At 46.5% G+C, this 20527-nt stretch overlaps 1 protein-coding gene across 12 annotated transcripts in view; it reads left to right on the top strand.

Moving 5' to 3' along the window:
- The window catches only part of STRBP (spermatid perinuclear RNA binding protein), an 81754-nt gene extending 62798 nt beyond the window's left edge, over nt 1-18956 (top strand). For 5 of the 12 annotated variants that reach the window (XM_081339611.1, XM_081339613.1, XM_081339612.1 and 2 more), the window contains exons 11-13: nt 319-411; nt 1468-1667; nt 1760-4102. In XM_081339611.1, coding sequence (XP_081195737.1) covers nt 319-411; nt 1468-1667; nt 1760-2824 — 1358 coding nt within the window. In that variant the 3' untranslated portion in view covers nt 2825-4102. The other 7 variants (XR_014027983.1, XR_014027984.1, XR_014027985.1 and 4 more) reach the window with 7 other exon arrangements.
- The last annotated feature ends 1571 nt before the right edge of the window (nt 18957-20527 follow it).

Here is a 20527-nt window from a genome sequence, read left to right as displayed (position 1 = left end):
GCCCCTGCCTTCGACAAGGAAGGGACCCAGGGCAGTAAACATCCTGCAGCCAAGAAGGCCTCACACCCATTTGCACTGCTCAGGTGAGCCTGAGGACACAGGTAAACCTCCAAGTGGCCTTGACGACTCTCTAAAAGGAGTATAAATCCTTCCACTTCCCCACCATTCAGTCAGAACCTGAGGAAGCTTCTTAGATGAGAAGCGAAATGTCTTCAAAGGAAAAACAAAGTCCAGTTTCCTCGCGAAAAAAAGCACCTCCGCTGCAGCGTATCCATCAGCGACGCCGATGCAGTAAAAAAAGATTTTCTCTCTTTCTAGGCACAGTTTCCTCTGCCCTAAAGAGGCCTTTCGAAGACGGGTTGGGGGACGAGAAAGACCCCAATAAGAAAATGAAGAGGAATCTGAGGAAAAGTAAGGATGCTTCCTTCTCCTTGCCTTTCGTTATCGCCATGTGGTTCATTTCCCAGCTGCCCTTCATTTCCCTTCCATTGTTGGCTAACTCTTGCAATGGGGAATTTCTGGTCCTTGTTTATTGACTGCCTCCTTTGGCCACTGTTTGCAGTTACGACGGTGAGGGAAAAGTCACTTGGCAACCGGTCTATGCATTTACGGCCAGCTTACAATGCAAAGGAAAACTGAAGTAAAGACTGTGAACCCAGTCGTGGTTTCACTGAGCAATTGCTTCGCTTAAGGACCGAGTTGCCCGTTCCAATTGCGGACACTAAATGAGTCCTTTGAGTATTTCCAGTGCTTAGCAGAAGATGCTTTTTGGCGTCCTGAATCGGCCACCGTCAGCTCTGATTTTTACCTGTTTGGCTTCTCTCTAGTAAACAGATAAAACCAGATCATTCCTATTTTCTCTTTATAAAAATTCTTTTTTTCCAAACCTCACTGTAGTCAACTTTGGGTTGGGGTAAAAACCTTTGCCTTTTTGCAAGTGCTGGGTGTTAAGCTTTCAAACAAGTTTCAAACTTCGCCCTGAGAGGTGGTTTCAGAGAATTAAATTTAACAAATAAATAAATTAAATACATGAATGAAAGAGAGAGAGAGAGAGAGAGAGAGAGAGAGAGAGAGAGAGAAAGAAAGAAAGAAAGAAAGAAAGAAAGAAAGAAAGAAAAAGAAAGAAGAAAGAAAAAAGAGAAAGAAAGAAAAAGGGAGGAAAGGGAAGGGAAGAAAGGAAAGTGAAAGGAAAGAAAGGAAAGTGAAAGTTGGTTCTGGAAAACATCAGCCTATTCAGTTCTTCCATTCAGACAACAATAGGAAGTGATTTAGTGGTCTCCTTTTTCTGGATTATTTTTTTTCCAATTTTCCTGACTAACCTTCAGCTCTAGGATCGCCTGGTGGTCTCCTGACCCTGCTTAGTTTCTCCGAGAGAAGGGAGGGAATCTTCAGGACTCTCAAAGAGGCCCCCCCCTCCCCCAGCTTCTCCCCTTCTTAGTCTGTCTCCGCCTTGGCTTCCTTCAACAGTCCTTGACAGCAAAGCAATAGACCTCATGAATGCCTTGATGCGGCTGAACCAGATCCGGCCCGGCCTGCAGTACAAGCTGCTCTCTCAGTCGGGTCCCGTCCACGCCCCGGTCTTCACCATGTCCGTGGACGTGGACGGGACGACCTACGAAGCCTCAGGACCTTCCAAGAAGACGGCGAAGCTTCACGTGGCCGTAAAGGTGAGTCAGCCGGGCTGGGGCGAGGGGTCGAGTGTCTGGCTTGTTGGCATCTTGCCGAGTGAGAAGGTCTCCTGATAACGCAATTTACGCAGGTGTTGCAAGCCATGGGTTACCCCACCGGCTTCGACGCAGACATGGAATGTACAAGCTCCGATGAGAAGTCGGACACCGAAGGGAAAAGTGAGACTGTGTCTTCAAACACGAGCAATAATAATGGAAATTCCACAGTGGATACCTCTGCAACCTTAGAGGTACGTCTCCTTCCTTCCCTCCTTTCTTTCTTTCTTTCTTTCTTTCTTTCTTTCTTTCTTTCTTTCTTTCTTTCTTTCTTTCTTTCTTTCTTTCTTTCTTTCTTTCTTTCCTTCCTTCCTTCCTTCCTTCCTTCCTTCCTTCCTTCCTTCTTCCCTCCCTCCTTCCCTTTGTTCCTTTATTCCTTCCTCCTTCCATTCCTTCCTTCTTACCTTCCTCCCTTCCTTCTTCCATTCCTTCCTTCCCTCTCTTCTTTCTTTTTTCTTTCTTTCTTTCTTTTCTTTCTTTCTTTCTTTCTTTCTTTCTTTCTTTCTTTCATTCTTTCTTTCTTCCTTCCTTCCTTCCTTCCTTCCTTCCTTCCTTCCTTCTTCCCTCCCTCCTTTCCTCCCTCTCTTCCTCCCTCCCTCCGTTCTTCCTTCTTTTCCTTTATTCCTTCCTTCTTTCTTCCCTCCCTCCCTCCCTCTTTGCATTTCTTGTTTATTCTCTATGAGATCAATTTTTTTTTTCCTTTTTTGAAACAGAAAGCAACGTGCCAATTTCTGGGTCAGGAGCGAAAGCGCCTAAAGACCCGTTATGCCTCTTTAGGCATCAGTGATCAAAACTCAAAACTGGGTTGTCTTTTCACGCGCAAAGCCATTCGCACAAGGACGTTGCAAGCAGGCAAGAGGATGCTTCGTTTCCTGCTTTCCCACGCTTTTTTCGGCCATTCTCTTTTTTCTCCCTTGGCTCTTTTCGCCCAAGGAGCAAAAAAGCTAAATCTTATTTTTTTTTTAAAAAACGAGCAAAGTGATTTCATTGCCCCTAGACTTTGGCTGCCTGTGGGCCAAGGGACGGTGTCGCTGGGACACCCGGCGAGTAAGGTGATCTTCCCCTTGCTCAGCATCGGAGCAGGCGCCTCGGGGGAGTAACGGGAAACTTCGGCCGCCTCCAGTATTTCTGTCCCAGACGGGTGGAAGTGTATGTGTGTGTGTGTGTGGAGGGGGGCAACCATCATAGAGACACCAAGTCATGCCGGCCCGTGGACGGCAGCCATGAAGGAGCTGAGGCTGTCACACAGTTCCACAAACAGGGAGGTCTCCTGTGCTGGTGGCCGTTTCCTGAAAAATACGTGGGTGTCATCAGGTGTGAAAACGCTCCTGAGCAGAAAAAATAGGGATGAAAGCACGGATGGCTCCAGGAAGGAACTGCATCCCCTTCTTGTATGAATTGTGCCAGAGCAGTTTCCTGAAGGGTGGGGGAGGGGGATAGAGAAATCTGGAGCTGCTCCTTCCTTCCTTCCTTCCTTCCTTTCTCTTCTCCATCTGTCTGTCCATTCATCCCTCTGTCGTCTCCAATCGCCTACCTTCCTTCATTCTATCTTTCTACCTTCCCTGTTTGCCTCTCTCTCTCTATGTCCTTCTCTCTCTTCCCTTCCCTCTGTCCATATTCCACTCCTTCCTTGCTTCCATCCCTCTATCCATCCCTCTATTCAGATCTCTGTCCGTCCGTCCGTCCGTCTACCTACCCACCCACCCACCCATCCATGTACCTATCATGTACCTATCTACTTATTTATGTAATCTCTATCTATCTATCTGTCATCTACCTACAAACATACAAATCTCTCTTCTCTTCTCTTCTCTTCTCTTCTCTTCTCTTCTCTTCTCTTCTCTTCTCTTCTCTTCTCTTCTCTTCTCTATTCCATTCCATTCCAATTCCGTTCTATTCTATTCTATTCTATTCTATTCTATTCATTCCATTCCATTCCATTCCATTCCATTCCAATTTCTATTCTATTCTATTCCTTATTCTATTATCTATTCTATTCTATTCATTTCTATTCTATTCTATTCTATTCTATCCTATCCTATCCTATCCTATCCTATTCTATTCATTCCATTCCATTCCATTCCAATTTCTGTTCTATTCTATTCTATTCTATTCTATTCTATTCTATTCTATTCTATTCTATTCTATTCTATTCTATTCTATTCTATTCTATTCTATTCTATTCTATTCTATTCTATTCTATTCTATTCATCATGTACCTATCTACTTATTTATCCCCCTATCTATCTATCTATCTATCTATCTATCTATCTATCTATCTATCTATCTATCTATCTATCTATCTTTCTACCCACCTACCTACCTCTTTACCTACTTAACCTACGTTGCACGGGATGGAACTGTGGGGGGCCTGGCAGCCCTCAAGCCCTCCCTGCTTCTCCTAGGTCCGAACTCAGGGTCCCATCCTCACAGCCAGCGGCAAGAATCCAGTGATGGAGCTAAACGAGAAGCGGCGAGGCCTGAAATACGAGCTCATCTCCGAGACAGGAGGAAGCCATGACAAGCGGTTTGTGATGGAGGTGAGGAGGGTCCCCACCCACCCACCCCCGGGCTTAGGACTTCCTCTGGGGGTGACGCCCGGCTAGGATGCCAATTGCCAATCTCGCTTCCAGGTAGAAGTCGACGGGCAGAGGTTCCGAGGGGCTGGCCCCAACAAGAAAGTAGCCAAGGCCAGTGCTGCCTTGGCGGCTCTTGAGAAGCTCTTTTCGGGCCCCAACGCGGCTGCCAATAAGAAGAAGAAGATTCTCCCACAGGTGAGAGGGGAGGGGGCTGCATCTTGCGTGGGCCAGGTGGATCCGAGTTCCCGCTGCAAGCTTCTGAAACCAGCAGAAACCCAGAGGATTTGGATGGGGGAGGGGGAAGACTTTGGGGTGGAGAGGAAGGGAGGGGAGCAGATCCAGCTGGGGGGGAATTGAGGGAGGGGTTTGAGCAGAGCAGGAGAGGACAAACTGTGGCCCTTCATGACAGCATCGTGGGGAAGAGAAAGCCGTCTGCAGATGATGTCGTGGAGAAGGAACCTGGAATACGGTCCCCAGTTCGCTTAGCTTGGCCACTAAATAGGACCTGGCGGGTCTCTGCTCTTGAAGAATCTCATTCTTCAAGAAAGGGTGGGCGGGTGGTTGGACTAGATGACCTCCAAGGTTCCTTCCAACTCTGCTATTCTATTCTATTTCTATTTCTATTTCTATTTCTTATTCTATTATTTATTCTATTACTTACTCTATTCTATTTCTATTTCTATTCTGTTACTTATTCTATTATTTATTCTATTCTATTGTATTGTATTGGTTTCTATTCTATTCTATTCTATTCTATTCTATTCTATTCTATTCTATTCTATTCTATTCTATTCTATTCTATTCTATTCCCATTTCCATTTCCATATTCCAATTCCATTTCCATTTCCATGTTCTATTCTATTCTATTCTATTCTATTCTATTCTATTCTATTCTATTCTATTCTATTCTATTCTATTCTATTCTATTCTATTCTATTCTATTCTATTCTATTCTATTCTTTCCATGTTCTACTCTATTCTATTCTATTCTGTTCTATTTATATTTATATTTATATTTCTTATTCTATTATTTTTTCTATTACTTATTCTATTTCTATTTCTATTCTATTCTATTCTATTCTATTCTATTCTATTCTATTCTATTCTATTCTATTCTATTCTATTCTATTCTATTCTATTCTATTCTATTCTATTCTATTCTATTCCTCCACTCCATTATTCTATTCTATTCTGTTCTACTCTATTCTATGCCATGCCATGCCATGCCATATTTTCTACTCTGCTCTGCCCTGCCCCGCCCCGCCCCGTCCCATCCCGTCCCTGTCCCTATTCTCATTCTATTCTTCCCGCTCCCTCCTTCAGTCCATCCTGACCCCCACCCCAGGACCAGAATCCCCCTTTGAAGATGACAGAATGAAAGGAAGCGAGTCAACAGCAGCTGTGAGTTTTGATGGCCTTCACCCTTCTCTGCCTCTCTCCACAGACCAAAGGAGGGCTTGTAAACACAGCCATGTCTGCGGCGGCACGAGGGAGAGGACGAGGGGCCCCCATGCGGGGGGCGTTTGTCGGGGCAGCAGCGGCCACCAGTTACCTGGCACCAGGTAGAACCAGCCCGGGTTGTTCTGTGGTTGTTGACAGGGGAACAACAAGCCCTGCTGTCAGAGAGGAGAAGGCCTCTCCTGAGTCATCATGGCTGCCTAGATCTTTTAGAGCAGGGGTCACCAACCTTGGCAACGTGAAGACTTGTGGACTTCAACTCCCAGAATTCCTCAGGCAGCCAGGCTGGCTGAGGAATTCTGGGAGTTGAAGTTCACAAGTCTTCACGTTGCCAAGGTTGGAGACTCCTGTTTTAGAGGGCTGAAATTCCATTTTTAATTAAATCATGGTGCCCGAACTACTCCTATCACCCACCCCAAGTCTTTCCAGCATGCAGGCTTCTGTTAACTGGTTAGGGTGTTACCTAGTTAGGGTAAAAGATCCAGCAACCCCAGAAGAAAAAAACAGGAGTTATCCACAACATACTCTGTAAGGACTGCAACAACCACTATGTGGGACAAACAGACAGAAGATGGGCAGAAGGCATCCACGAACACCAAGTGGCAGTCAAAAGGCCTGACGAAAAGTCTTTAATTTCACAACCTATGGACAGATTCAACCATGTTTTTAATTGGGAAAGTGTGACCATCCAAGACCCAGGCCGAATCCAAAAAGGCCAGGGGACGTCTAGAAGCACGGCACTCCGACAAATCGGCCCTCAATAGGCACATAGACATTAACAACCTTTATAGACGATGTAAAAGAGACAACCAGCCCCAAAGGGAAAGACCCCAGCCCCTCTCCCACCAGGAATCTCAGATCAGCATAGATTAGCTCCAAGGTCACCTTCAGATCAAGAATCAAGGAACCAAGACCTCAGTCCAGAAACGACCACAGAGCTATTAGTAAACAGCCCAAGCAAAGAATCCCTAAGGCTGCCCCCCCCAAGACAGGCAATAAATATAAACCGACAGAATATAAACCGACAGCAAACAGCACTCCAGAACAGAATAGAACAGAATAGAAAATAGAATAGAAAATAGAATAGAGAATAGAATAGAATAGAATAGAACAGAATAGAATAGAATAGAATGGAATAGAATAGGAAATAGAATAGAATAGAACAGAATAGAATAGAATAGAACAGAATAGAAAATAGAATAGAAAATAGAATAGAATAGAATAGAATAGAATAGAATAGAATAGAATAGAATAGAATAGAATAGAATAGAATAGAATAGGAGTAGAATAGAATAGAATAGAATAGAATAGAATAGAATAGAATAGAATAGAATAGAATAGAATAGAATAGAATAGAATAGAATAAGGACCCAGATTGTTGGGGGCAATTAAGCTGACTTTGTAATAATGCCGCTTGGGGTGTGTGTGTGAAAGCCCTAATAAGCAGGCATAGACATAGAATGAAGGCTACTGCTAAGCTTGTAAGCCGCCCTGAGTCTTCGGAGAAGGGCGGGATATAAATAGAATTTTTAAAAAAATAGAATAGAATAGAATAGAATAGAATTAAGAAGAATGGAATGGATTGGAATAGAATATAGAATGGAATGGAATAGAATAGAACAGAACAGTATAGAATATGGAATGGAATAGAATAGAATAGAATAGAATATAGGATAGGATAGGATAGGATAGGATAGGATAGGATAGGATAATAACCTTATTTTCACTTTAAACGTACACTAATCAGCATACATTAAAATGAGATTTTGTTGCATATAGCTCTCAAAGGGTAACCGCCTCCAATTTACAATGCATAAACATAACCACACAAAAAAATGCATATACCCACATACACACACGGGCCCAGAGAAACAACCCAGTCTAGTTCGGATGTATCCATATATGTAGCCTGTGTGTTCAGATGAACACAGGACAGGCGGGCATCTCTGCCCTTGCCCGTTTTCTCCTCCGTGCGCCGCCCGAGAGGACCTGTCACCGTTTCCCTCTGCTTCCCTTGCAGGATACGCGGCGCCGTACGGATACAACGCAGCAGCTGCCGCCGCACCGGCTTATGGTATGTCCTGCCCTTTTCCTTGTGTACCATATATATCTCCCCATTCTCAGGCCAGCTTTTTTTTTTTTTTTTTTTGGGAGGGGTGGGGGAAGGCAAGGTGGGGGGTGGGGGCTCCTGGGGGCCTGTCCGGATGGCCATCAGCCAAGCTGCTCTTCTCGCTGTGGCTTGTTCCTCCTGGTTTGCTTCTGCCTGCCCGCCAAAGAGCTGCTTGTCCTAACTGCCTGCTCCCTCCCTCCCTCTCCCCCCCTCCCCTCCCCCCCCCGTGCCGGACCTGGTAGCCCGTGTCTTCCTGGCCTTCGGAATAGCCATTTTGTGCTCCATTCAAAGCTACTCAAAGGGCCAAGTCTTCCTCCTGTCTCGGAGTCCATGTTGGCTTCTCTCCTGCCTGCTCTCCGGCTGTCATGGTTCCGATTAATGAGACAGTTCAAACAAAATTCAGGCATTTTTTTTTTATCTAAAAGAGTCTTAATAATGAAACGCAGCATCGGCACTCATGGATGGAATGCCAGAATCTGAAATCTCCTCCCCGCAAACCCATCGTATCATACACAGTTCCCACCCTTATTTACACGTCATCAATCACATTATCCAATTAGTTTTCCGTATGAAGTTTCACTTTCTTTTCTGTGCCCGGCTATTCCTTATCTTCTCAAAATAGCCGTTTGACATTTCCCTCCCTTCTGCGATTCAAAGCAGAAGCAGCTTAAACAAAAGGCCGCCTCTTATATTGTCAGTGCAAAAACATGTCAGTGTTTGCAGCGTTGACACAGGGTCCTCTCTCGCTCACAAAGGTCCTGAGGCTTCCCGTGGCCATCTGGGACCCACTCCCAAGGGTGGGCCTTCCCACTGCATCCCCCATCATTCCCCAGTCCGTCTGGGGGGCACCAGATTGGAGAAAGGGGCTGCAACCACGCAGCCAGCATGGCCCGTGATGTTTGTGGCCCAGAGGAGAGGAGAGGAGAGGGGGGTCCTGTTGGTGGACACCCGGCTTAATCCTGCAGAGTCCAGAGCCCCAGATTTTCGGCTACGGGACCCTAGCAGCTTTGCCCTGCTTCCAACCCATTTTTGAATTTGCGGAAGCCAATACGTCTTCCCTGGAATTCTCTTTAAGAATTCCCCTGCACCTCGGAGGGGATACAGGGAGTTCTCGACTTACGACCGCGACAGAGCCCTGAATCTCTGCGGCTATGCGAAACCTTTCTTAAGTGAATTTTGCCCCCAATTTACGGCCTTTCCCGCCACCGTCATTAAGCGATAAGTTAGCAACCCGGTTGTGACGTGAATCTGGCTCCCCCCCCCGATGGATGTGGCTCATCAGAAAGTGGCAAAAAGGGGATCACATGACACCCACACCCACACCCTGGGGATGCCGCGACCGCCGTAAATATGAACCGGTTGCCAAATGTCTGAATTTTGACCCGGTGACCATGGGGGAAGGCTTTAACAGTTGTAAATGTGAAAAACGGTCGTAAATGTGAAAAAATGGTCCTGCGTCCACCCCTCAGCAGCTCTTCATTTTATTTTATTTTAAGAAAAAAACAGAAATCATTTTTTTAAAAAAACACGACTGGCTCTTTGGTGACTTTGAATGTAGTTTTATGCAGCGAAGAGAGGAGAACCGCCTTTGGAGTCAGCGATGGCTGGAGCTGCCCGTTGTGTCCCTGCATGAGTCACTTGCCCGCTTCCAGTCCGCCTTTGCAGCGGATTCTGCACAGACGTGCGACAGCGTCGCCGAATCCTCCCGGCTAGCAGCTCCGAATCTCCCCCTTCTTGGAGGGAGCCTCTTTTGAACCCCAGGGAAGCGGATGGGCTAGCGCAAGGGGGGGGGGAGACCCTGACTGCGTGCCCCGGAGATCTTAACTCCAAATTCTAAAGCAAGCTGGTTGAATTGCCGGTTGTCCTGGCTCTGATCTTACCAACTTCCCTAAGGGAGAAATAGACGCTCTGCAAAAACAGTTTGGGTAGGGGGAGGGGGGGGGCAGGCAGCTGAGAGATGCTGGAAATAAATTGAGTCAAGCGAAAGGTTTGGAGTTGGGAGGAGGTTTTCCACCAAGAACTTTGTTGAGAATGTTCTCCTTGACCAGACAGTCCCTCTTCCTCCGTGCCTTGGGAAGGACCTGGAGGTTATCTGGGAAAGGAATGGGTTAGGGTAACAGAACAGTCTGTTCTCCCCATTTTCTCTCTCACCAACCCCCAAATTGTTTGGGATAGGATAGGATAGGGAATGGAATGGAATGGAATGGAATGGAATGGAATGGAATGGAATGGAATAGAATAGAATAGAATAGAATAGAATAGAATAGAATAGAATAGAATAGAATAGAATAGAATAGAATAGAATAGAATAGAATATATGGAATGGAATGGAATGGAATGGAATAGAACAGAACAGAATAGACTAGAATAGACAAAGAAGAGGGGATCACATTATTCTCCGACGCACCGGAGGGCAGGACAAGAAACAATGGTTGGAAACTGATCAAAGAGAGAAGCAACCTTGAATTAAAGGAGAAACTTCCCAACAGTGAGGACAATTAACCAGTGGAACAGCTTGCCACCAGAAATCGTGGGCGCTCCATCACTGGAGGCTTTTAAGAAGAGGCTAGACAATCACTTTTCTGAGACGGTGTAGGTTCTCCTGGTTGAGTGGGGGGGGGGGAGGGGGCTGGACTAGAAGACCTCCAAGGTCCCTTCCAGATTCTATTCTATTCTATTCTATTCTATTCTATTCTATTCTATTCTATTCTATTCTATTCTATTCTATTCTATTCTATTCTATTCTATTCTATTCTATTCTATTCTATTCTATTCTATTCTTATATTCTGCTCTATTCTATTCTACTCTACTGTACATTCTATTCTTTAATTCTATTCTATTCTACTCTACTCTACTCTATATTCTATTCTATTTTCTATTCCGTTCCGTTCCATTCCATTCCATTCTATTCTATTCTATTCTATTCTATTCTATTCTATTCTATTCTATTCTATTCTATTCTATTCTATTCTATTCTATTCTATTCTATTCTATTCTATTCTATTCCTCTCCTGCTTCCGCGCCCATGCTAGCTAAAGCGGTCCATGGCTGACTCCAAACAGCTTATGCAGAGAAACGCTTACCTCCTTCTCTGCATAAACAATTCTCACGGGGTCCCCCCTTCGTTGCTTTTGTTTCTGTCCTTTGGAGATGTCTGATTGATTAGTTGGTTGTTGGTTAAGTAGTCGCTTGATTGTGGTGCTGATTTTTGGGGCTGCGCGCCGCTGCTCCTGATTTTGTGACCCACCCCACCCCCACCCCTCTCTTTTTCTCTCTTCTCTGCCTGCGTGAAGCTGTTTGCATGTTGGAAAAAATTCACTCTGACCATGTTTGATCCTCTTTGGGAAAAAAAAAACCTGCTGTTGCTGCTTTCTGATTTCTAAAAAACAGACACGTAGGGGGAAACGATTCAGAGAGAGAGAGAGAGACCGTCCGTTAGGGAAGCCTTCTCATTTTGGTACTTTTCGCTTAAACAAAAACCCGAGCATCTCCCCAAGATTCCTGCGAGGCCACAAGAATTATTTTTTTTTAAAACTAGGCAAAAAAAAAAGACCTTCCAAAAACACCCTGCCCCCCCCTTTCTCTTCCCGCCGCAGAGGAAGAGGGGTGGGGGTGGGGAAAAAATCCATTGATCAATCCAGGAATGATCTTGGCCACTTCTGGGTTGGAAGCCAGGCTGTGCAGTATGGGTTTGCTGGTCTGCAGCAAAAAGATCAGTCAGACTGTTGCCGGTCTGGTGGGTTTGGACCGGCCAATCTGGTGAATCCAGTAGCTTAGTATGATGCCGATTATCCCTTTGCCTGACGAGAGAGAAGTCCGTTGGGAAGGAATGGATCTCTTTGATCTTGGGAATGGCGGTGGAGGGGGCTAACTTGGACCCGCAGACCCCTCTTCTCTTCTGATGGTGGGAAGATTTAGGAGACCCATTTGCTTTTCCTTCTACTCCTTCTTTTTCTAGCCTGCCTTTCTTGGGACATTTAGATTTATCCAAGTGCTTTCGATTTCTTCCTTCCGTAGGTCTGCCCAAGAGAATGCTTCTGTTGCCAGTTATGAAATTCCCTACCTTTCCAATGCCCCATTATTCGTTCTTTTAGCCATCGGCTGAACCCTCTCTTATCCGGCTTCCCCACGCACACAAGACAGGATGCTAGAAGGAAACGTGAGAAACAAGAGACTCAGCTAGTCTGCCTACCTTTTTAATATCCTGGTTTTCTTGGAAACACACACACACACACACACACTTGAGCAAAAACCCATTTGTAAAGATCGCACCTTTTTCCACTTTGTTTTTATTATTTTATTTTAACAAAATGCAAACTTAAGTTCTCTTAAAAAAAAACTTGAAGAAGAAGGAAAAAAAAAAACATACATGAAACTATGGTCTGTGAAAATGGTTACCTCATTTTTTTCTTCCTCCCCCCCCCCCCCTTCCCCTTTCTCTTCACCTCCAAAATAACTTATATCAACCTTCTGTTATAGGGAAGAAACTTTAGATGCTTTGTTTTTAACTGAACGGAATCCGAATTATGTAAAACCTTTAAACCTTGTGAAGGATGTATAGACTATAAAAACGCTGATCACAAAATAAAACCAGTTTTTGTTGTAATAGAGTTTTTTTTTTTTTTTTTTGCCTGTTTCCTAATACCAAGCCCTGGGCCCAAATCTTAAATCGTTTTAGGTTTACGTGAGACAGTGTTTTTGTTTCGAGATTCTTTTTGTGTGGGTTTTTTTTTTTAAATTATATATATAAAGGAACTGACACGCCAATAAATGACTGCTTAAGAAAAGAAAGGAAGCTAAAGGGTTAGTTTTATAATCAAGGAAGTTTCTGTATTCTGGTTGATTCTTTGAGAGGTTGCCAAAGGACGTTTCCCACGACTTTGTGCACAACGGGGACAAGTAAGACTGCCTACCTGCGTTCTGCACCTGGCCATCTTTCACCCCTGGCTTTCTCCTAAGCCCTTGCCAATCAGGGTTTTGACGTTGGATTCTCACGACCAGCCAGGTTTTCTTTCTCCGTTCCGACTTCTTTTGATTTTGGGAACCAAAAAAAGGGCTTGGAATTGGTCGAGGGTTTCCGCTCGTTACTTCCCAGACTTGATAAAAAGCTGCTTTTGTGCTAAGCCAGCCGGAATATTCTGGGTGAAACCCTTTGCGGGAGATCAAGGGCGTCTGCAGACCTTTTAAGTTTCGATCCTGTCGCGCAGGGATTCCGATTGCTCAAGTCTGTAAAAAATTAAGGCCTTTTTCCGCACCCAAGCTCTTAAAACAAACCCACCTCGAGTAGACGAAACAGTTCTTGTGGCCTCTTTTTTTAAAAAAAATAATAGCCCTTTGATGCGATTCTCCCTGTCCTCCTGGTGTTCCTTCTCTAGGTAGCCTTGCACAATTCTAAGAATCTGAAGCAGCAACAGCCCCCATGGAAAAAAAAAAAAACCGCTATTTTAATTGTCTGGTCTCGTCCAGCACCGCTGTGAATTACTTCACTGTTTCAGCCATAGGCCGGTATCATGCCTCCTCCTTGAATTTCCGTACCAAAAAAAAAAAAAGAAAAGAAAAAAAAGTCACCGTTCACGCGGTGGGGCACCCCTGCGCCTCTTAAATCTTCTTCCCTGGGCTGTGCCAAGGGGTCCCCTGCCGTTCTTGGGGGCAAAGAGCCGCGAACGAGGAAAGGACGGTTATTAAGGCATCACCACCCCACACCCCAGGGCAAGCGACCTGTTGCTCTTTTCAAAAGTCGCCCATCTGTGGTTCCCCCTTTCCAAGCATTTGAACCCTGCCAAGGATGCTTACGGAGAGGCAAGACTTTCCGGGCGGGAGCGGGGAAACGGGGATAAAGGCGAGGAGGCGGGTGAGCAGGGGATAAAAGTCCGTCCTCGGCGCCAGACGAGGTTGCCTTGCGGATGGAGAAGTCCGGAGCCGGGAAGGAAAAGGGAACCACAGCTGGTTTTGGAAAGGAGAAAAGGAGACACAGCTGTGCTTCTTGGAATGTGCTCCTCCAGTTGTTGTCCCCGTCCTTTGGTGGTGTGACTCCTTCTCGCTTGCCGTCCGGGGTTCTGATGCTTTAATACAACCGGGAGCGCTTTGTGGATCAGCGCGGCAGCACCACCCCTCTTGTGGGTACTCCTGCGTCTGTTCCTGCCTTCAAAGGGGGGAGCGGGGGCGCGGGGAGGGTAGAGACCCTAATCCCTACTCGGGGGGGGGGCGCTGTCTTTTCCCACGGGACAAGAGGATTGGTCAACCACGGACTGTCTGCTGGCCTATGGATGAAGAGGCGCCATCACGGAGCTTGGAAAAGCAGGGCAGTCGAGCAGAGGATTCCCCCCCCCCGATCAATTTGTTCCCTGCAATTTGGCGGTCGGATCGGCTTCCCAAGGGTGGCAGTTCTCCGAAGGCCACAAAATCCTTCCAATCCGCTTCTCCAAAATCCCTTCCCCAGCGCAAAAAAGTTCTGGAGACGTTTGCTCCCCGGAGTGGTCCTCTCACAGCCGCCGCCGGTGGTGGCTCTCCAAGCTGGAGTGCTCTGCTCTTTCCAACGCGATGGCCCGTCATTTCCAATAATTGATATGAAGTCATTTTCCCCCCCTCCCCCTCTCCATTTGTTATTATTTTATTTATTTATTTTGTCATGTTGGGAGTCACTAACCACATCGTAACTTTTGCCCTGTTGCTGCATATTTTACATTTCTCTGCTTTACTGGGGCGGGGGAAACGCCAAACCCATTCCTAAGCTACCTTAATTGTGGTTTTTTTCAGTGTGTGTGTTTGAGATTCAGATCAGTCTTTGCCAAGAAAGATATATAGAGGGGTGAAGGCATTGGCCAGTGGCTAGAACTACATTTCCCGCGCGCCCTGTGGCAATGGAAACTCCACCCACGGCTGGAAAGAGCAGAGAAAACTAAAGCAGTGCTGTCCCTTATATATATATATATATATATATATATATATATATATCGGCAGTTTGGCGGGTCGAATCCCGAGTGCCGCGTAGCAGAGTGAGCACCTGTTACTCGTCCCAGCTTCTGCCAACCTAGCAGTTCGAAAGCACGTAAAAATGCAAGTAGAAAAATAGGGACCGCTACGGTGGGAAGGGAACAGCGTTCCGTGCGCCTTTGGCGTCTAGTCATGCCGGCCACATGACCACGGAGACGTCCTCGGACAAGCGCTGGCTCTTCGGCTTTGAAACGGAGATGAGCACCGGCCCCTAGAGTCGGAAACGACTAGCACGCATGTGCGGGGGAACCTTTACCTTTACCTTTTTATATATATATAATTAACCTTCCTTCTTTTTCTTCTTCTTCTTCTTCTTCTTTTTCCTCCCCTGTCCTGCCTCGCTGCTCTTTCCCCGTGCTGTAGGTGGCTGTTTCATTGACAGTCCTTACTGCCAGCCACTTGACGTGACGCCTTTTATAATTCACCTGGGGCCTCAAGAATTCTTCTCTGACTTCTAAAGCAAACAGGTTGCACAGCTCCAAAGGTGCTTTCCCCCCCCCCCATGAATTTTCAAAGCCAAGAGCTAACGGAGACTCGGAAGGAAGAGGGGGACCGTTTATATCGAATATGTTAAAATCCTGGGACTTCCTCCAGCACCCCAAAAGCAATAGGCCACCTTCACATCCCCACCCTGCCTCTTGAAAACCACAGCAATAGATGTACGATAAGGGGTGTGCGTGTGTGTGTGCGTGTCTTCCGATGGCCTCTTAACGCTTTGCACTATGGGTCAGGTGGTAGCTTCCCCCACCCCCCTCAACCAATTGAACTTAGCTAGCCGAACGCCACTTTGAGCCCGGGAGGACAGGACTGGACGTTCCTGAGGTGGGCGGGATGTTTTTTTTTGGGGGGGGGGAGCGAAATAAACCTCCATGTTCCTGCCGGCGGAAACGGCTCGACGAGAACGCCTGGCGTTACACGACTCGCGTGCCCAAAGGATGCCCTTAATGAGACGGGCTTTTTAAGCAATCGCCGTAGCCAGGATGTCCAGCCAAGAGATAGTCCCAGCTACCCCAGGACAAGGGGAAAGGAGGATTTTGCCGGAAAGAGGGGACCACCCAGAGATCAGACCGACTTTTGAAAAGGGTGGTGGGCTTGGGGGAAGAGTCGTGGCAAGACGGTACGGAGGGGAAAAAGCAAGAAGCTTGAAATCCTGGCACTGGGCTCCTCGGACTCTGTAGGAGACGTTGCCCTTAGATTGTGCCTTTATTACCAAAAGGGGTAGGCTTCTACCCTTGATAGGTTTTTTTTGCAGCAATTACGTGTTTTTTTTTCCCATTCACCCCGCAGCTGCATCCAGAGACATTTGTATGTAAAAATAAGCCGAAAGGCAGAAACTTGTAAGCTGAGGTTGCGCGGATCGGGAAGGGTGAGGAGCTAAGCACTAGAGAACATTTCTGTTCTTGCATTTTGATCTCTTGCAACCTCTTCGTACTTGATGCCAGGTTTTTTTTTTCTTTCTCTCTCTTCATGTTTTTCTCAATGAAATGTGATGTAAATATTTAGGAGGACATGTTGGATTCTGAAAAGGCTTTCTTGGACCTTTTTTTTTTGGTGGTGGTGGGGACGCAAGCCCCTTCGCCACGACAAGGCAGTAATCCATGAAGGGGGGTGGGGAGAATACGTATATTTATTTATTGAGTTATAGACCGAGGGAGTTTTAAATCTTGACTTTCCAACTAGGGTTGTCTTCGGTTTATCAGCAAGTCTTTAACAGGTGTAAAATTTTACGTGGTGTAAAATTCAGGGGGCCCGTGCTTCGAAAGACTTCTCCCAGGAATGTCTTGTTGAGTTAGGACACGACAGTTGTCTGAAGAGCATGCAGAGCTGATCTTTCCAAACTTGGTGCTTTTCTGCAGGCATCTGCCTGAATTCTCAGCTGTCTTGAGATTTTGGACCGGGAACCAAGTTTGTCTCAGTTGATCCAAGGTCTTATTTTTTTTTTTGGTCCTTGGTTCAAGTTGAGGTGCCTTCCTTGGCCCATGGAAGTGAAGGTGGGCGGGAGAGAGCTCTTCTATACAAAGGTGGCAGTGCCATCTGTGGTCCTTGCTGTCCAGTTGAACACCAACACATTGCTAGCGTGAAGACCAGAAGAGGACAACCTGTTGTATATGCTTCCAATTAAGACATTTCATGTTTTCCAATCAATAATTAAAAACGGATCTCCCAACCGATAGGCTGATCTTTTTTTTCTTCTTTCGTTCAGAGAGCTAGCTTAACAAAAAAATCGATGTGACACCCAGCGATCAATAGAACAAATTAATTTCTTGGGGCTGATCTGAAAGGGGGACTCTTCGAACGAGCCTTTTAACGCCACGTCAACAGGTGGCAGGTGAGAAAGAACTGTGGGGAACGGGTTTTAATACCGCAGAAGGATAGAAACCAGCATCAGATTGGGGTTGAGGCTTAAAATGTGGAAGAATCCTGCATCCAGAATAATACAGGTGAGTTCCTAGTCGCTAAGGGTGGGGGTGGGGTTTGATGGTAGATGGATGTTTCATTAAGGGTGTCTAAAAATGAACCCATAGACACAGTCACTTGGTAGTGTGCGCAAGCAACATCTGTCCACATCTGCCTGAGACTGAGAAGGAAGAACATCACTTGCTGTTTTTCCCCCTCTTGCGGACATTTATCGCTTGTTGCTTCTATGTACATTGAGAGTTTATGCACCGGAGACGAATCCCTTGTGTGTCGAGTCACACTTGGCCAATAAAGAATAAAGAAAGAATCCACTGAAGAATGCCAGCTCAGGAGATGCTTGGTGTGTTGTGGCCTACCGAACATTAGGCTTGTTCTTGATGTTAATTTGGGTTAGGGTTCAGAATAGGGCTGTCCAACCTTGCCCAACAATAAGACCTGTGGACTTCAGCTCCCAGAATTTGTTGAATTTGCCCCCTTAAAAGTTGGCAAGAAGAGCAACAAAGATGATTAGGGGACTGGAGGCTAAAACATATAAGGAAAAGTTGCTGGAATTGGGTACATCTAGTTTAATGAAGGGACGCGGTGGCTGAGTGGGTTAGGACGCTGAGCTTCTCGATCAGAAGATCGGCAGTTTGGCAGGTCAAATCCCGAGTGCCGCGTAACAGTGAGCACCTGTTACGCGTCCCAGCTTCTGCCAGCCTAGCAGTTCGAAAGCACGTAAAAATGCAAGTAGAAAAATAAGGACCACGACGGTGGGAAGGTAACAGCGTTCCGTGCGCCTTTGGCATCTAGTCATGCCGGCCACATGACCACGGAGACGTCTTCGGACAAGCGCTGGCTCTTCGGCTTTGAAACGATGAGTTGGAAACGACTAGCACGCATGTGCAGGGGAACCTTTACCTTTACCTTTTAGTTTAATGAAGAGAAGGACGAGGGGTGGTAGAATTAATAGAATAGAACAGAGTAGAGTAGAATAGAAATGAATAGAATAGAATAGAATAGAATAGAATAGAATAGAATAGAATAGAATAGGAGCTGGAAGGGACCTTGGAGGTCTTCTAGTCCAGCCCCTTGCTCAAGCAGGAGAACCTATACCATCCTCAGACAGTTTGATGTTCAGTCTCTTCTTAAAAATCTCCAGTGATGGATCACCCATGATTTCTGGTGGCAAGCTGTTCCACTGGTTGATTGTCCTCACTGTCGGGAAGTTTCTCTGTCAATTCCAGGTTGCTTCTCTCTTTGATCAGCTTCCAACCATTGTTTCTCATTATAGCAGACTTCCAATATCTCAGGGGCTGCCCCAAAGAAGAGGCAGTCAAGCTATTCTCCAAAGCGCCCGAAGGCAGGACAAGAAGCAACGGATGGAAACTAACCAAAGAGAGAAGCAACCTAGGACTAAGGAGAAACTTCCTGGCAGTGAGAACAATTAACCAGTGGAACAACCTGCCTCCAGAAGTTGTGGGTGCTCCAACACTGGAAGTTTTTAAGAAGAGACTGGACAGCCATTGGTCTGAAATGGGATAGGGCTTCCTGCCTGAGCGGGGGGCTGGACTAGATGACCTCCAAGGTCCCTTCCAACTTTATTCTTTTTATTATTAAAGTCGGACACCCCGGGTTTAGAAGGAAATTAAGGCGGCTGCTTAGATTCCAAAGAACGCCTCCCCGGAAAGAGCCACGCTGCAATCTTGGCTGCCTGCTTTGCTGAAAAGCAGCCCAGATTGAGACCCATCAAAATGTCTTTTATTTCCTGCAACACGTTACGCTCAAAAGCTCGCTTTCCTTTCTCGATTACCCAGGGGTGGGGGGGGTGCCTGACATTTCTAGCTGCCCTGCTTTCCTTCCCCCCCTCCTTTTATAAAACAACAAAGATTTTTGCTTTTTGGAGCCCCGAGTTGGAAAATAAAAAGGGGAAAAAAAGGTGGGGGTTCCATTCTCGGGGGGGGGGGGGAGTGGCAGGCAGGCCAAGTGAGAACAGCGGCTGGGGGGGGGGGAAACAAATGGAATGGTTTTGGATTTTGAATACCTGCAGTTCACACCTTCCTTAGGTAAGTAGATAAGCTGCAAAGGAATTGTGCAGAAGGCTAAGGTGGAAGGGGGGGGCTAAAGACCCCAAAGAGCTGGGGGCTGTGGAAAAAGAAGACCCCTCATCCTGAAGTTACGGAAGCGCCCTGCAGAGAGAGAGACCAAACGCCAGGTGCATTTAAAGTGGGGAAAGGGGCAGAAAAATTACATTTCTGTTCCACCTGGGAGATGATTTGCACCAGAATCCCTTGAAAAGTCCACGCACCTGTGCCTGTTTTTTTTTTATGGGGGGGGGCGCTTGCAAGTGGAAAGAGCGTTGCACAACCCTCCCTTGCGTGGGTTTGAGAGAGAGACAGAGAGATACCTGGCTGAAATGCTCGGCGCCTAGGCTGAAAACCTGGAGCCAATTTTGACAGCTGTTTTCTTGCATCCGGTGAGGTTCCACTAGCATTCCCCACTTTTTTCCCAGTGAATTCCAGAGTGCTGACAAGCTCTGGATATTTATGACCCGAACAGGCAGAAAAGCAGTAAGAGGAGTAGTAAGGGTAAATGTTGTATTTTAAGCATCTGCATGCTATTAAAAGAGAAGTTGTTTTAATCGAATCCGCGCCCTGGGACAAAGAGGCCTCTAGGGCAGGGGTAGGCAACGTTGGCTCTTTTAGGACTCGTGGACAATTCCTGAGCCAGCTGGGAGTTGAAGTCCACGAGTCATCGAAGAGCCAAGGTTGCCTACCCCTGGTTTAGGGCGAGCTCACGTTTAGGTTGCAGATACCCTGTCCTGCTCTTTGGAAATGTTTTTTTCCCCCCAGCTCTGTGTTCTGTACCAGCCTGCTACCGGCCCTGCAGAAAAGGCAGGGACAACCCCTTTACAAACGGCAAGAGGCTGGAATTAAGCCTGCCAAATTTATTAACATAAAACAGCAAAACAAGACACCAACCATGAAACAGGAGCTATGAAACAGGAACTAATCAAGCAGTTGCCTTCAGCAAACCAGCCCTCCCACGCATTCCCCTTTTATACAGTTCAGGGCGTGGCTTCTCTCTGCCTCCTTCCGAGGTGCCCCATTGCCTTCCTCTGTTTACTCCTGATTGACTGCCTCCTGCATCGGGCGTCCTTGAACAGGGCCGGCTGTGGGTCATCTTCATCCACGCTGTCAGGCTCACACAGCTGGGTCTGCGTCGTGACCAGGTGGGAGGGGCCTGGCTGAGGGCTCTCATCAGC

Source organism: Vipera berus (assembly GCF_964194415.1).
Source record: "Vipera berus genome assembly, chromosome: 15".
Taxonomy (NCBI): Eukaryota; Metazoa; Chordata; class Lepidosauria; order Squamata; family Viperidae; genus Vipera; species Vipera berus.
The sequence above is the reverse complement of the archived record's forward strand: the minus strand, read 5'-3'. Positions and strand labels throughout refer to the sequence as shown.